The 15,578-nt window shown below is 40.9% G+C and overlaps 1 protein-coding gene across 4 annotated transcripts in view; it reads left to right on the top strand.

The window, feature by feature from the left end:
• Nucleotides 1–15,578, top strand: part of gbf1 (golgi brefeldin A resistant guanine nucleotide exchange factor 1) — a 92,691-nt gene that overhangs the window by 61,210 nt on the left and 15,903 nt on the right. For 2 of the 4 annotated variants that reach the window (XM_076742629.1, XM_076742628.1), the window contains exons 9-26: nt 916–951; nt 3,544–3,691; nt 4,234–4,463; nt 4,726–4,894; nt 5,144–5,355; nt 5,548–5,646; nt 5,730–5,924; nt 6,392–6,584; nt 6,852–6,989; nt 7,087–7,175; nt 7,282–7,484; nt 7,667–7,790; nt 9,392–9,517; nt 11,808–11,890; nt 12,671–12,907; nt 13,684–13,777; nt 15,130–15,306; nt 15,501–15,565. In XM_076742629.1, coding sequence (XP_076598744.1) covers nt 916–951; nt 3,544–3,691; nt 4,234–4,463; nt 4,726–4,894; nt 5,144–5,355; nt 5,548–5,646; nt 5,730–5,924; nt 6,392–6,584; nt 6,852–6,989; nt 7,087–7,175; nt 7,282–7,484; nt 7,667–7,790; nt 9,392–9,517; nt 11,808–11,890; nt 12,671–12,907; nt 13,684–13,777; nt 15,130–15,306; nt 15,501–15,565 — 2,618 coding nt within the window. The remainder of the gene's footprint in view (nt 1–915; nt 952–3,543; nt 3,692–4,233; nt 4,464–4,725; nt 4,895–5,143; nt 5,356–5,547; nt 5,647–5,729; nt 5,925–6,391; nt 6,585–6,851; nt 6,990–7,086; nt 7,176–7,281; nt 7,485–7,666; nt 7,791–9,391; nt 9,518–11,807; nt 11,891–12,670; nt 12,908–13,683; nt 13,778–15,129; nt 15,307–15,500; nt 15,566–15,578) is intronic. The other 2 variants (XM_076742631.1, XM_076742630.1) reach the window with 1 other exon arrangement.

The following is a 15,578-nucleotide window of genomic DNA, read 5'->3' as shown; positions in this document are numbered from 1 at the left end:
TATTTTTTACAGTTACAGTTAGCTAGTTGGCTGTTCTACCTTTTATTACTCTTGGCTAGCAGAAAGCAATTGTAGCTTGCTTTTTATCATTTTTTGTTGCCTAAAATCAACACCATTTGTCATAATACACTAGTCTAGTAGTAATTTGCCTAGCAAGCCAAGTAACATATCCACACAGATAATGTTTTGCTACTAATAACGTATGATTTCTAGCTAGCAATTTGTCTGCATTAGCAAGCAAGCAAGCTAATTTTAGCTAACAATATCACTACATATATTTCACTGTTTGGCAGCAAAGTTAGATTGATGAGAGCTAGCTAGTTGGTTTGGCAAATGCACATCTGGTTACGTTTCGCATCTCTGATAAAGAGCAGTACAAAATGGCTTCCCTAAACTTTTCAGTGGAAATATTATGGGACTATCCCCCGTGCAGTGGATGGGAAAGTCCCAAGCAGGTCTAGGCTGAAATGGACGTCTAATTTGGTTTCTTTCAACTTTTGCACTATTGTTTCTACTATAGTTCATACCAAAGAAACAAACCACATGTTGTTATAAACACACCAAAAGCCAAAATTTCCCCATTTTGTTGTTTTGTTTAAATGGCTGTTGTGTTAGTGTTACACATGCAGTATTTTTGTGAGACCTGAATATTGAGCTGGAAGCAGGAGTTGCTTTTTGCATGTTCTGTCAGCCTGTCCACTCACACTGCCTGCTCATTAGCTGGCTGCTCATTCTCTAGTAGTTCGAGCCTATAGTGGCTGTGTCTGTGTCCCCAAACCCTGTGCCCTGTTTGGATCCCACACCCCTCCCATCATGCATAAACGAGTATGCTCAAATGTGTTTTGTGTTGGTCCCACTGCTGACATGTTACCATCACTAATCACGGGCACCTGCCCGCTCCCCTTCTCTTCTGAGGCTTACAATATCTTGTGGAAAAACAAAAGAGTGCAGGTAAGGAAGATGACTTTCAGTATTTAGGCTGGAGAATCTCTCCCCATAACCTTTCCCCTGTCCTTTTTAAGACCTCACTAACCTCTCACTTTGTTAGTCTTTAAACTTGACTTAAAAGAGGAACTTGACATACTGTATTTGATAAATGATCATCTGCTTTTAAAGAACAAAGTAACTGATAGTTGATTTTGGACAGTCTTTATTGTGTTAAACACAGTTCATTATGACATGTCTGTGCTTGTGAATGCTCACATTACATTTGTATTATTATTGAACTTTGTTTTTAATTGAATTGTCTTTTGGGTTTACACCCTCATGCATATGTCTCATCCGCTGTATCTCATGCCACCCATATGCTGTCTCAGCTTTTGCAGGATAGAAGCATGTCTTAGTAGTTTTTGCTTTTTTTTAAGAAAGGTGAGATAAAGTCACAAAACAGATTCAGACGAGTGTCAGAAACCATACAAGATTTCTATAAATAAACACAATGAACCTGAAACAGGACCTTTACCGAAACTTTTAAAATAAAATCACTCCACATCAAAACAGATTAAGTGGCAGTGACTTTTCATAGTCTGCAGTAATTGTGTGCATGTACGTATTGTGCTATTTCGTATTTTTCAGTGAACTGTTTTATGAAATGCTGGTTAATCCAACAGCTGAAGCTTTGTTTGTTTTATGCCGTGATCAAATAGGATGTTCTCTTTTGAACCTCACTCAGTATCTTATCTCATCACCCATTTCTCAGAGAACCAGCAACCAGCAGGGTTTATTTTTATGTTGTTGTATGTGTATTATTTGTACGAGCTTGATTAACTCTAAGGTTACCAAAGCATGTAGCACGAGGTTAACAGTATAAGTGTAATAAATCAGAATGTAAGAAAATAACAATTTTGAGCTGCCCTGGGACAGTTTAGTACATAGCTTTGAAAATATCCATCTGTTTAGTGATGCTGACTCAAGTGACATCACTTGAGGACATTTATCAAACTTCACTCCACTCCCTCTGGAGACACTAAAGGCTTTAAACAACTTTTTTCACATAAGCATAATTATCTGTATGTGTAAAGTCAGAGGAGTTCCCCTCTCAGAATAAGCTCTTCATGTTTAAGAAAAGCTTAAATAAAGCTAAAAAACAAAAAAAAAACAACCCCAAAACACTGAACAAAAATATGAATGCAGGACTTTTGTTTTTGCTCCCATTTTCCACGAGTTGAAATTAAAACTATGAGACTTCCATACAAAAGGTTTATTTTGCTCAAAACGTGTGTCACGAGTTTGTTTAAATCCTGTTAGGCGAGCATATATTTGACATGCTTGCTGCAGGAATTTCCACCAGAGCTGTTGCTGAATTGGTTGTTCATTTCACTTCCATAAGCCATCTCCAATGTCATTTCTGAGAATTTGACTGTACAGCCAATCGGCCTCTCAATGGCAGACCACATTGGCAATGCCAGCCCACGACCTCCACATCCGACTTCTTTACCTGCAAGATCATTGGGCACCTGCCACCCAGTCAGCTGATGCAGCAGTTGATTTGCACAAACTATCTCAGAGAAACTCATCTGTATGCTGATCATCTTCACCGAGGTCTTGACCTCACTGCAGTTAGTTGTTAGAACCGAATTGAGTGGGCATATGCTCTCCTTTGATGGCATCTAGCACTTTGAAGATGTGTTGTCTTCACAGATGAATCGCAGATTTCACTGCACTGGGCAGATCACAGGCTGTGTATGGCGTTGTGTGAGAGTGGTTTGCTAATGTCAGCATTGTGAATGAGTGCCTCATGGTGGTGGTTGGGTTATGGTATGGGCAGGCATAAGCTACTGACGCTGATGTGATCCTGAGGCCCATTGTTGTGCCATTCATCCACTGGCATCACCTCATGTTGCTGCATGAAAATGCACAGCACCATGTTGCAAGGATCTTTACACAATTCCTGGAAACTGAAAACATCCCAGTTCTTGCATGGCTGGCATACTAACCAGACATGTCACCCATTGAGCATGTCTGGGATGCGCTTGATCAGCATGTAAAACAGTGTCTTCCAATTCCCGGCCATATCCAGCAACTTTGTACAGTCATTGAATAGGAGTGCACTAACATCCCACAGGCCTGGACTGTTTTCTCAAGATAAAATTGCACATTTTACAGTGGCCTTTTATTGTGAAAAACCCAAGAATAACCTGAGCAATCATCATGCTGTGTATCAGCTTCTTGATATGCCACACCTGTCGTTGGGATGGATTATCTTGGCAAAGGAGAAACACTCAATAACGTAGATTTTAAACCAATTCGTGAACAAAATTTGAGAGAAAGTAACCTTTTGTGTGCACAGAAAAAACCTTAAATCCTTTATTTCAACTCATAAAAAAATGAGAGAAAAAAAGCTTTTTGTTCAGTGTACGAATTTGCATTAAGTGCAATTACTGTCTGTTAACGGCAATGCTCACAGCTATGTGGAAAACAATAGGAAGAAATTTATGAGAAATCAAGCATCCTATTTGATCATGGCCTCAATCAGTAATGACTGTCCAACAATACGGTGTATTTTGAGAGGCCTTACTCAGTGATGGACTCTATTTATTCTAGTTGAAGATGCGCGCCGGTGGGATGAGTGAGTCATCCAAATGGAAGAAACAAAAACGTTCACCGAGGCCACCTAGCCACATGGTCCGAAGTCCCTCTGGTCAGATGGACCCAACCCAGTCCAGCACCCTCAGCAACAACAACCTTTCTGGTAATGGGCACACTATTGGAATTATACACTCATAATCATCAGTGACCCTTCCTCAGCTTTCTGGACTTTCCAGAAGCTAAAATCACATTAACTTCTGCAGTTGTCTGAATTTAAAGTAGACAAGGATAACGATCTCTTTTTCATGAAGAATTGTCTAATATCGATCTTATTTTCTGGTAAACAAATGCACAAGAAATCTGCGGTGGACCTTAGAAAAGCAAGCAAGCAAAGTTTATTTATATAGCACTTTTCACAGACACCGGTCACAAAGTGCTTTACAGTTACACAGCATTAAAATCAAATATGTATGCGTACAACAGTCATATAAACATACAATCATATATAGCACCAGAAAATAAATAAATGAATAGAATAAAATAAAATACATATATACATAAAAAACACATAAAATATGCAGTCATACAAGAAGCATTGAGAGGGATGTACCTTACATATTGCTACAAATTGAGATGAAGATGTAGATGAGATGAAGTGTTAACATCATGTTACACCATTGTATAACAGTATCTCTTTCCTGTTAGGTGGCGTCCCATTCATTGAGCAAGGCTTGTCCACCTCTATCTTACCAGCTTCAGACAGTGCTGGTTCGTCCATTTCTAGCCCTACTACCACAGACAGTGGCCTGGACGCCTGTTCCAAAGCTACCTCCAGGGAAGACCTTTCTGACCTGGAACAATGTAGCTCATCTGCAACCACCCCTAGCACTGCTACCACACTCCCTGGGACTGAGCCTGGCTGTCTGGATGCACAGGTATCACTGTTTGGAATAGCAACAGGATGACCAACAATCTTTTGCTTGCTCATAATTAGTTCTTTCACACCAAGCGTACTTCATTTTTGTCAATACTTTTTTCCTCTCCCTGTCTCCTTGTTCATTTTGTGAAAATATGTCTGTTGTTGGTGTGTACTCAGTTAAGTCAAGTGAGAGCCCTCATGTTTTTCTGTGAAGCTTGTATGTAACTTAAACTTTCATGGTGACTTATGATTTGTGTTCTGTTTCCATTTGTGTCTAGTCTGAGGGCAGGCAGGTTGAACCAGCTCAGTCGGCTTCAGTGGAGTCAATCCCAGAGGTTCTGGAGGACAAAGACTCTATTATAGAGCAGTCAGACAGCACCTCTGTCCATGACATGGACTACGTTAACCCCAGAGGAGTCCGTTTCACACAGTCCACACAAAGAGACGGTAAGGCTTCTGAGGGATTTAAACCTCAGATTTCTCTTGTAATCTTATTTTCACAAAAAGCATTTTGTTACTCTTGATACACAGTTTACATGCAAACAGTTTCTTTTAATAATCACTTAGCACAAGAATCCGTGCATACAAGTTGGCTTTCTTTATATACTGAAAACACATGCTCGACTTGTCACCTAAAAAATCTTACCTACACAGTTACATGTTCTTTAACTTAACCTCCTCTTGTCTGCTCTGCAGGAGCATCCCTCATCCCTTATGGCTTGCCATGTCTAAGGGAGCTTTTTCGCTTCCTGATCTCACTGACCAACCCCCATGACCGCCACAACACTGACGCCATGATGCACATGGGCTTGCAGCTGCTGACTGTGGCACTTGAGTCAGGACACATTGCTAATTACCAGTCTTTGCTTGGGCTGGTTAAAGATGAGCTCTGCAGACATCTCTTCCAGGTAAAGTAGAATGGAGTATATATTACTAATGCTGCAAATACTTTCATTGACTGTTGGCTAAGCCCTGCCCACCAATGAATTAATTGGCATTAAGAAAAAAAATGAATAAATAAGAGTCAGAGAAAGCTGGACTGATTTTCTATATTGCGATTTTTAAGGTATCTTTTCTAATGATTTCTGTCTGTATTGTAGCTGCTGAGCGTGGACCGAATGAACCTATATGCTTCCTCCATACGAGTGTGCTTCTTGCTCTTCGAAAGCATGAGAGTACATCTGAAGTTTCAGCTCGAGGTAACCAGTTTGCTGATTTTTCTACATGGCAAAAACTAATCCTGATGACCTGATAATCATGACCCTGTGTGCTGAACTGGCAGATGTACCTAAAGAAACTGATGGACATCATCACGTCAGAGAACATTAAGATGCCTTATGAGATGAAGGAGATGGCTTTGGAGGCACTGGTCCAGCTGTGGAGGATCCCCAGCTTTGTCACTGAGCTGTACATCAACTATGACTGTGACTTCTACTGCTCCAACCTGTTTGAGGACCTCACCAAGCTGCTGTCCAAGGTAACTTCCACTTATGGGATCTCTTTATGCATTTTGATGATTTTAAGATTATTGGTATTCAAAACATCAGGAATGCTTTGTTGCACATGAGACTATGCAAGTCCTTGTTGAATAGGCCAAACTCCAAGTTGGAGGTGGGGTAAGGCAAGACATAATATAAAGGTGATCTTCAGCATTGAATTTAAACAAAAAGCCTTAGAGATTATTTAAAAGTCTGGAATGAGTCTTGAGTTTTACATTATATTTTTTTGTGGTTGTGGGCTATTGGGAGATATTATGTATCTACGAATTTCAAGTGAGAGTAGTTGATTGTGTTGTAAATACATTTGATAGAAAGCCAGGAGAGCATTATGAACTCCGACCAATGAACAGCGATTACTATCAGACAAATTACTGACCTAGTTTATGTCTCTAATGATGATTTTATATCAAATAAATGAAATAAATGTTTCTTGTCCTCGCTACAGAATGCATTCCCAGTGTCAGGGCAGCTCTACACCACCCACCTCCTGTCACTGGAGGCTCTGCTCACAGTGATTGACAGCACTGAAGCCCACTGCCAGGCCAAGGTGGTCAACAGCACTGCTCAGCAAGACCAGTCAGAAACACTGCTGGCAGAGGGAGAAGGTTCAACCAAAAATAGAACGGACACTTCAACTGGTATACACACCCTTGCACACATAAGTATGACTTAATGGACATTTAACTGTCAGAGCAGATGAAAAATTTGTGTTTTAACTCCGTTATTTTCACAAGCATTTGCTCGTAGTTTTTCTCCATTTTTTCTTATACTAATAATGAATAGTATTTTTTTTCTTCAGGCCATCAAAATGCTTCAAATTTAACGACATTGAATAACACAAATATCGGATAACAATGGCAAAAGTACAAGTGTTGACCCAGAGCATGTTTTCTTTTTGTCTTCAGATCTTAATAGACTGGGTAGTACCAATGGTCTGAATCTTCAACAAGCTGAGAATGCACCAGTGTGTCCACCAACCAGTGGACATCTGATGGCAGAGAAGATGAGACTGGGTAGACAGGATCAAGGAGACAATGACACTGGTGAGACTTTGACCTTACACATAGTTTTACTTTAAAGTCATCCTAAGCATTGAGGTCATCAGTTGAAGCTAAAATAAATGTATGTTTTTTTACCCAGCTGAGAAAAGAGCCCCAAAGAAGCCCCAACGCTTCTCATCATATTTACCTGATTCCCAAGAGTTGATGGAAATCAGAACTAAGAAAAAGGTGAGAGGCATTAAGTGATCTAGATTCAATGAAAAATTACACATCCACAACCGATTATAAAATCTGCTTCTACACCTTCAAACCTCCCTTTTTGTCCTGTGTCCAGCTGCTGATCACAGGCACAGAGCAGTTCAACCAGAAGCCCAAGAAGGGAATCCAGTTCCTGCAGGAGAAAGGCCTCCTCAGTAACCCCATGGACAACAACCAGGTAGCCCAGTGGCTCAGAGAAAACCCCCGACTGGACAAAAAGATGATTGGCGAGTTCATCAGTGATCGCAAGAACATGGAGCTCCTGGACAGCTTTGTAAAGTAGGGTGAAATTTCAGAGCATATTGTGAATTTGTTGATCATTAAATTGTTGTTCTACAATCATGTCTTGAAGTGTGTAGAGGTTTTGTTTCCGATGAAGCTTTTGTGATGTTCATAATGAATAATCTTTAAAGTGTTTTAAAAAAATTCATTTGTTCAAATAATAATGATTTTTTTTGCAGCACATTCACCTTCCAGGGCCTTCGAATTGATGAGGCCCTACGGCTCTACCTGGAGGCCTTTAGACTACCTGGAGAGGCTCCTGTCATCCAGAGACTCCTGGAAACCTTCACAGACAACTGGCATGTAAGGCACATTTCCTCAACTCCTGAAGAATCCTGTATTATCATGTATCTACAGCATTTTGACCCTCACATGAATAGAGAACTGCATTCCAGAGCTCTGGATCTGACTGTTAGACTTTGGACTTAAGTCAGACTGCAGTAATGCATAAAAGATTCAAGCCTCATGGACTAAAAATGTTGTGACACCCTCACAGAAGCCAAAGCGGAACATGTTCACTGGTATTGAAGACCCAATCAGGATGAGGAGATTATGCTCCTACGAGAGTAACAACCACCAGTCAGTTAGTTCCCTTTCAGAATAGAAGATTGTTACTTTGAAGTAGAACTACTTTTGGTGAAGCGTATATTATAAACTGAAAATATAGGACTTGGGATTTAAGATTTGCCTCTGTCAGCTTGTTACTTGTGACATATATGCAGAGATAGGGACTCACACAGGACTTGATTTGAGTTGGACTGAAAACACAAATCTGGTAACAAAATTCAAAAAGCCTTAACTTTGACCTTTCCACCAGTGACTCATGTCTTCAGCCTTTTGACGTGGAATGACCAAACCTGAAATTGTGCAGTGAATTATCTTAGCCTTTTCCTGACAGAGGTCATACTTTTAATCAATCCATCAGCAGCAACAACATCCAACTATGTTCAACATGTGAGGCTTCTTAAAGAATGGTTATTTGCATGTAACATTAATGGTCTCTGCCCTACTATGTTTTAAGATAACATCAGCTAAGATGTAGCATTTAGTAGTTAACTTTAACCCTAACCCCCTCAACACAGCCAGGCCATTACAAAATCTTTGCATTCAGGACTTCTTTCCCTAAATTTATCTTTTAAAATCAATAAACAATCCATGTTTTACTGGTTTGACATTATCTGTCATTGATGGGTGCCCAGAGTTAAAGTTAGCTGAACTTTGCCGCTCTTCCTAATTCCATTACCACCTACGTAGGACTCCGTAACCAAGACCTGACTGACTTGTGGCTTACAAAACAAGAATCTCTTTTTTCACCTCTGCAAAATGGTGATTGACTTGTTCTCACCTGCTATATACATGGTACCTTAAAACTATGATTTATGTTGGTTCATTAATTTCCTGCTTTCATTACACATGCGCACACACAGAAACTCACACCCACTTAGACGCAGACACACACCTTTTTCTTCCTTTTCCATCCAGGAACGACAACCTGGAACACAATTATCTGATGTCACAATTAACCCTCCAGATTCTAGTAGTAGGATGACACAAGTGTTAACTGAGACACATGTACACAATGGTAGGCAAAGGACAAAGTCGACAGGGGAGAATTTTGACTTCTCAAAATAGCAGGAGGAACCATGTGACCTGGAAACTATTCCTAGTAATGTCCTTTTCTTAGGCTGACCACATACACACAAATAAGTGGCCTTGATGAGTAATTTTAGTCAGTGACACTGTAAATGAGTTTTCCACTCTATGGGGTCACTGTAATATCAGCAGGATGTGCAAGGTGAGATTCACTGGAGAAACAAGGGTAGCTGCTCTTGTGTAATTTACAGTAAAACCATCCTCTGATTTGATGCCTGTTGATTGTGTGCACTGTATGTGTGTGTTTGCAGAAAGTGAACGGCTCTCCTTTCATGACCAACGATGCAGGCTTCGCCTTGGCCTACGCCGTCATAATGCTGAACACTGACCAGCATAACCACAATGTCCGCAAGCAGAACATCCCCATGACTGTAGAGGTGAGTGATCTCTCGCTCTCTCATACACACACAGTTTTCTGTGGAGCTCCTTTCTACAGAATAAGCAGTCCCGATGAAACCTTTTTCCAAAGTAACCATGACATTTCTTCTGGAAAGAGACGTCAGAGTTGACTGTTTCAAATGTCATTTTTCTGTGCTCTGAGCAGCACACATTGAATGTCATTCAGTTCCTTTTTGTTGTAGCCCAACTTTCAGAGGTGCTTCTTACAAAATAAATAGAATAATGTCATTGTCTCAAAAAGTGACAAAGTGTGTGTGTGTGTGTGTGTGTGTGTGTGTGAGTGCGTACATGAGTGTATGTGTGATTTGGGTAATTGACCCTGTTGTATTTCCATTTCTTGTCATTTAGCCAGTAAAATTCCTGTGTCTTTGTCCTGCAAAAACCAGGATGAAGGCACAAAGATCTTAGAATTTGGTTGTAGACCAGTGAAAAGTCACTACCAACATGCTCATGTGAAGTAGTTAAGCAATGAGAAACATAGTGCCATGGTCAAAAAAAAAGAGTGAGAGAGAGTATAAACTATCGGTGAGAGTCTTCACCATGGTCTGCTTACCAATCTTAGTTATGTCAAGGTATCAGATTCAATTTGTTGCATGTTGTTCTGTGCAGAATGACACTACTATGCACATCTGTAAAAAATGGTAAAAAGAATTTACCTTTGATTGTAACATATGTTAGTTTGTAGATTTAAATTCTGAAAAGGGAAAAGCTGAGCTGTATTCACATATCTATTTTTTACCTTTCACTGGGACATGCCAGTATTTGTGTCTGATGGTATGACATTCCTCTGTGAGTGTGAGCATTTGCACTGGTGCAGCTTGGCGGCTCAGAAAGCCCACAGCCAACAGCTGTAGCCAGTGGTGGTCCGCCTGAGGGGTGAACTCATCTTAAACAGGCGGCAGCGGCATGGGGGAGGAGGAGGAGGAGGAGGAGGAGGAGGTGGTGGTGTGTGTGTGTGTGTGTGTGTGTGTGTGTGTGTGTGTGTGCGCGTGTGCGTGCGTGCGTGTGTGTGTGTGCGTGCGTGCGTGTGTGTGTGTGTGTGTGTGTCTCTGTCTCTCTTCATCTGCCGTCTCTGTCTCTGTTTTTTTCTGTCTTTGATTGACAGCAGATGAAGACTAAACAGGGTCTGTGGGGCAGCCTGTGAACAGTTTGTGGGTGGGCCACTCTCACTAACAAACAATAGCAAGCACTTGCCTTCTCTTATTTTCCACCCCACTCTCTTTTATGTACACATACTTTGTAGAATTGATCTTTCTTGAGTCGAGTCATACCTCATCGTACAGCTGGTGTAGTATGGTGTTTACGTTATCCCTACACATTCCCAAAAGGTCAGTTGTGGTTTGTTGAAGCAGGCTTGTTGACCTCTGGGCTCAGACAACAGGCAGAGGCTTCCACACAATAGTTTGGAGAGGGCCAAGAAAAGTGGCGCCGAGCACTTTAGTTACTTAGCAGCTTGCCATGTGTAGTATTCACCACAGCATGTGTTGGCGGTGGAGTTATTTTTGAGATGGGAAAACTATGCCCAGCATCACTGTGTGTAAATCAGATCCTACTCTCAAAGATCTGACAATGCGATGACATGTTTTCAGTGAGGCACAGGTAAGGTCAGTGGGATAATATTCATTTTGTCCATAAAACACAGCATGTGGCTCATTTGGCAGCTTGAGCATGAGGCATTGTAACCAAGGAGCTGCTGTTTGATAGCAAGTAACTAGATGTGAGAGTGTTAGACAGTGCGTGTCCCTGATATGAGCATGACAAATAGAGGCTTGATCCTTTGTAGCCTTCTGCTTCTCTGGCTGTCTCTGCCGATGTTTATTTTTCTATCTTTTCCTGCAGAGAAGCTCCTGTTTCTCCCTTTCCTACATGCCAGAAGCACAAACCTGCCCAGTCAATGCATAAAACTGAGGCTTGAGGCTGTCAGTCATCACAGGGTGGTTATGTTTATTTACAGGAAGCTCTTGGCTCTAATCCGTGTTTTCCTAATGCTGCAACTAAAGCGTATTAAGTGACACATAACGAGTATGTTTCTACACGAGCCCTTTTAATTGTTGGTTGGATGCACAGTTAATGAAGCACTGAATGCCAGAGGCTTGGGTGTCTGAGTTAAGCTACCGTTCTGAGATGCATTGACTGACATGTTGATGGTGGAGAAATGACAGTCCATTTTTCTCCCAGAAGAACATTAGGTGATTGACTAAAGTTTCTGCCATGAAATAAAGGTTGATTATTCTGCCGCTAACTGTATTATTCTTTTTCCTAAAACAGCAATTCAAGAAAAATCTGAAGGGAGTGAATGGAAACAAAGACTTTGACCAGGACATGTTAGAGGATATCTATGTTGCTATCAAGTAAGCTGCCATCACACCAAAGCACTCACCTGACTTTCATTATCCAGCATCTAGCCAGCAGAGAACTATTACCTATCAAGAGAAAAATCTCCAATCTGAATCTAAAAATCCACAGCTGCTCTCCACAGCTTTGTCTCTATTTTTTAATCACCAGTTTAGTCCAGAAAAGGTCAAAATATGAAGTCAAACATGCGGCCAGAATTTCTGACTTTATGGACTTGTTTGTTTTGTCCAACCAACAGTTCAAAACCCAAAGATATTTAATTTAGGACGAAAAGGAAAGCAGCGACTTCATACTGGAGAAGCTGCACCAGTGGAACGTTGGGTAGCTTTGCTAAAGATGTTGACACGATTAATGGATTAGCACAATTTTGCAGACATTTTGTGCAAATCCATGAATCGACTAATCGTTCAGTTCTACTGCAAGCTGGCATCAAATGTCTGTTTAGGTTCCTAATCTTGTTTATTTATTATTTGACCAGATTGTTGCAAATGCTAATTTATCTTTCACAGATCTGTGTGTTTAGATAGCATTAAACGTTTGAGAACATCATTTAATTTAAAAACCAGAGTGAAACGAAAAATTCCTTGATTGCTTAATGCATCAATAAATGATTGCTTTGATATCGGCGTCACAGGAGTCACATCTGCAGTAATATAAAAAAAACATCCATTCATCAGATTTGACAAAGATTCACTTATTAGCTTTTTCGGGAGCTTTCATTCATAAACTGACATGAGTGAGGTGGTGTTAGAGCTGACGTGGTTTTTCCTCTGTAGGAATGAGGAGATTGTGATGCCAGATGAGCAGACAGGGTTGGTGAAGGAGAACTACGTGTGGAGTGTGTTGCTTCACCGCGGTGCCACACCCGAGGGTGTTTTCCTCCACCTGCCGCCTGGCAGCTATGACCACGACTTGTTCAGCATGACCTGGGGTCCCACCATCGCTGCCCTCTCCTACGTCTTTGACAAGAGCCTGGATGACAACATCATCCAGAAGGCCATCACTGGCTTCAGGTACAGTTTAAGAGTCAGCAGCCGAGGTGGTTAAACATACAACCACAGCATGAAACAACCTTCATCTATCCTATGAGTTGGCAGTCCTTCAAAATGTCTTCACCCACTGGAGTTGTTTTTTTCAGTTAGGCCACTGTAACTCACCTGTCCAGCCCACAATTTTTGCTTTCCTAGCTCTGCTTTTGGCATCATGTCAATTGGCTGCACACTGTTTCTTTAACCGAACACGATTAAATGATTGCAGCACTCCCGAGGCTGTGATTGGTCTCAGCTCTTAATTCATAAAATTGAAAAATGCTCTGGCTCTGCTGGAAACCTTGTCACATTTCTACTCAAGCATCTATGCAGCTGTTATAACATGCACTATTTTATATCCACGATGGCTGGTTCGAAGAGTTCAGGAGTTTCTTCAGGGGCCAAGTTGTGTAATTTAATCCCTAATTTTCTGATTGGTCTGAGAACGGAGCCTCTGAGATTTGGGTGAAATGGAATCTATGTACCCATGTTCAACAGCAGAGCAGACCTTCAGCACTGAAATCCTTTAGAATGCAATTTGTATGAAGCCATCTTGTCTTTTTTCTCTCTTCTAATACTGTATGTTGTTGTTGGTAATGTTACTCTGTTCCTTCAGGTGTGTGTGTGTGTGTGTGTGTGTGTGTGTGTGTGTGTGTGTGTGTGTGTGTGTGTGTGTGTGTGAGTGTGTGTGTGTGTGAGTGTGAGTGTGAGTGTGAGAGAGGTTTTAAGGTGTACAGTCATCGGTCTTTCTGTTTTTACAGGAAATGTGCAATGATAGCAGCTCACTATGGCTTCAGTGATGTTTTTGACAATTTGATCATCTCCCTCTGCAAGTTCACCACCCTGAGCAGTGAGGTGAGGCCCATTAAGAAAAAGTCCATGCCATCCTGTTTTGCCGAAGTGTTCCAGATTGTCCTGCCAGTGTAGAATGTGAATAGCAAACTTCAGTTTGTCGTTAAATGTGGCATTTTTTCACACTTGAACATATTGAAGTAAAATATTATGAACATAAACTACAAGCAGGATCCTCTTCTGAACTACAAAATGACACATTAGTAAACATTGTTTACTGCCCGAGGTTAGAATAATGAATGGATTTGACAGTTTCAGCTTGTATTTTTGATAATGGTGACCTTCTCCTCTGATGTGGTAGATGTGTCGTCTTTATTGTAGAATTTATCAATGCTGCTCTTAATGTGTCTCAAAAACAGGTGAGACTTTGAAAAAGGAAGGTATAGAAAGAAACCTGATCCCCTGCTTTTATTTTGCTTTTTTAAAATGTTATTTATTGTAATACAAATACATCATCATGCTTCGTCCTTTCCAAAACCCAAGCCCTCGGTGAGTGGAGCTCAAACAGTTATCACAACACAATGTACTGTGGAAACACAGAACACATCACAGTAACAGCAAAATAGGAAACAAAGCACATATACAGTCCAAAGATTCACATTTACATTCATAGACACCAATATACATACAGTATTAACAATAAAAAAAAGAATGCTGACTGGCTCTGCTGGCCATGAATTTTCTCTGTGAATGAATGTGAGGTTTTATACTGTAGGTGAATATTCAGGTTGACAATTCATTGTCATACATTTCCTTGCAATTAAAAGTGCAACAGTTTTTTGGAACCTTGCGCCAAGGAGACACAGGTGAACTGAGAACAAAACTGTGCTGTGTAAATTATAGCGTTCCCAAAAACACTGCAGGTGCCTTCTGTTTTTCATGCTGTACATTGTGATGGTTTTCCTGGCAGAAAAAGGACCGTTCCTCACTCATGTTTCTTTTTTTCAGCTTTTGATTTAATAGAAAAAAGTCCTTAAATGGAAAATACAACACTAGTTTGTCACTAATTAATTCATCGGTATTTTATAAAATTAAAGAAAAAGTGTTTATACCTTTTTATTCTGTTGGCCACTTATAAATATGCTGTGGCAACAAAAGCTGTTCGCACAGCCTGTAGAAGGTAAGCACCACTGTTGAAATGCCAGTCAGCAGCTAAATGTACAAATTTCCCTCCCGGGACATTAAAGGCTGTCTGTCTAACACCAGCTGTAAATTAATTAATTTAATGTTGTGGTGTGTGTAAACAAAATTCTGTGTTGTAATTAAAACAGCCAAAATTGTATTAGTGATTTTTCAATACAGTAACTGTCAGAATATCTGTTGACTGCATGTCGGCGCGTCGTCTCTCCCTGCAGTCTGTGGAAAACCTTCCGACAGTGTTTGGCAGCAACAGCAAGGCACAGACAGCAGCCAAGACGGTGTTTGACCTCGCTCATCGGCACGGCAACATCCTGAGGGAGGGCTGGAAGAACATAATGGACTCCATGCTGCAGCTGTTCAGAGCTGAGCTCCTGCCCAAAGCCATGGTCGAAGTCAGTGCCCATCTCTAAACTCTAAACGCTCTTTTCCATTCTGTCACTGATTGGATAATACAGTATCTGCTTTGTGATCAGACTGCAGTTACAGTCTGTGCCCTGTTCTCTCTGTATGAGAGAGAGAGATTGCATTCTACATGTTCTGCTGCCACCTACTGTTCACTGCTCAAACCCTGTGCTTGTTGGCTCAGGTGGAGGATTTTGTGGAGCCTAATGGGAAAATTTCTCTTCAAAGAGAGGAAACACCCTCAAATCGGTATGCACAAATC

Source organism: Chaetodon auriga, chromosome 11 (assembly GCF_051107435.1).
Source record: "Chaetodon auriga isolate fChaAug3 chromosome 11, fChaAug3.hap1, whole genome shotgun sequence".
NCBI lineage: Eukaryota > Metazoa > Chordata > Actinopteri > Chaetodontiformes > Chaetodontidae > Chaetodon > Chaetodon auriga.
This window is presented reverse-complemented; position numbering and strand designations above follow the sequence as displayed.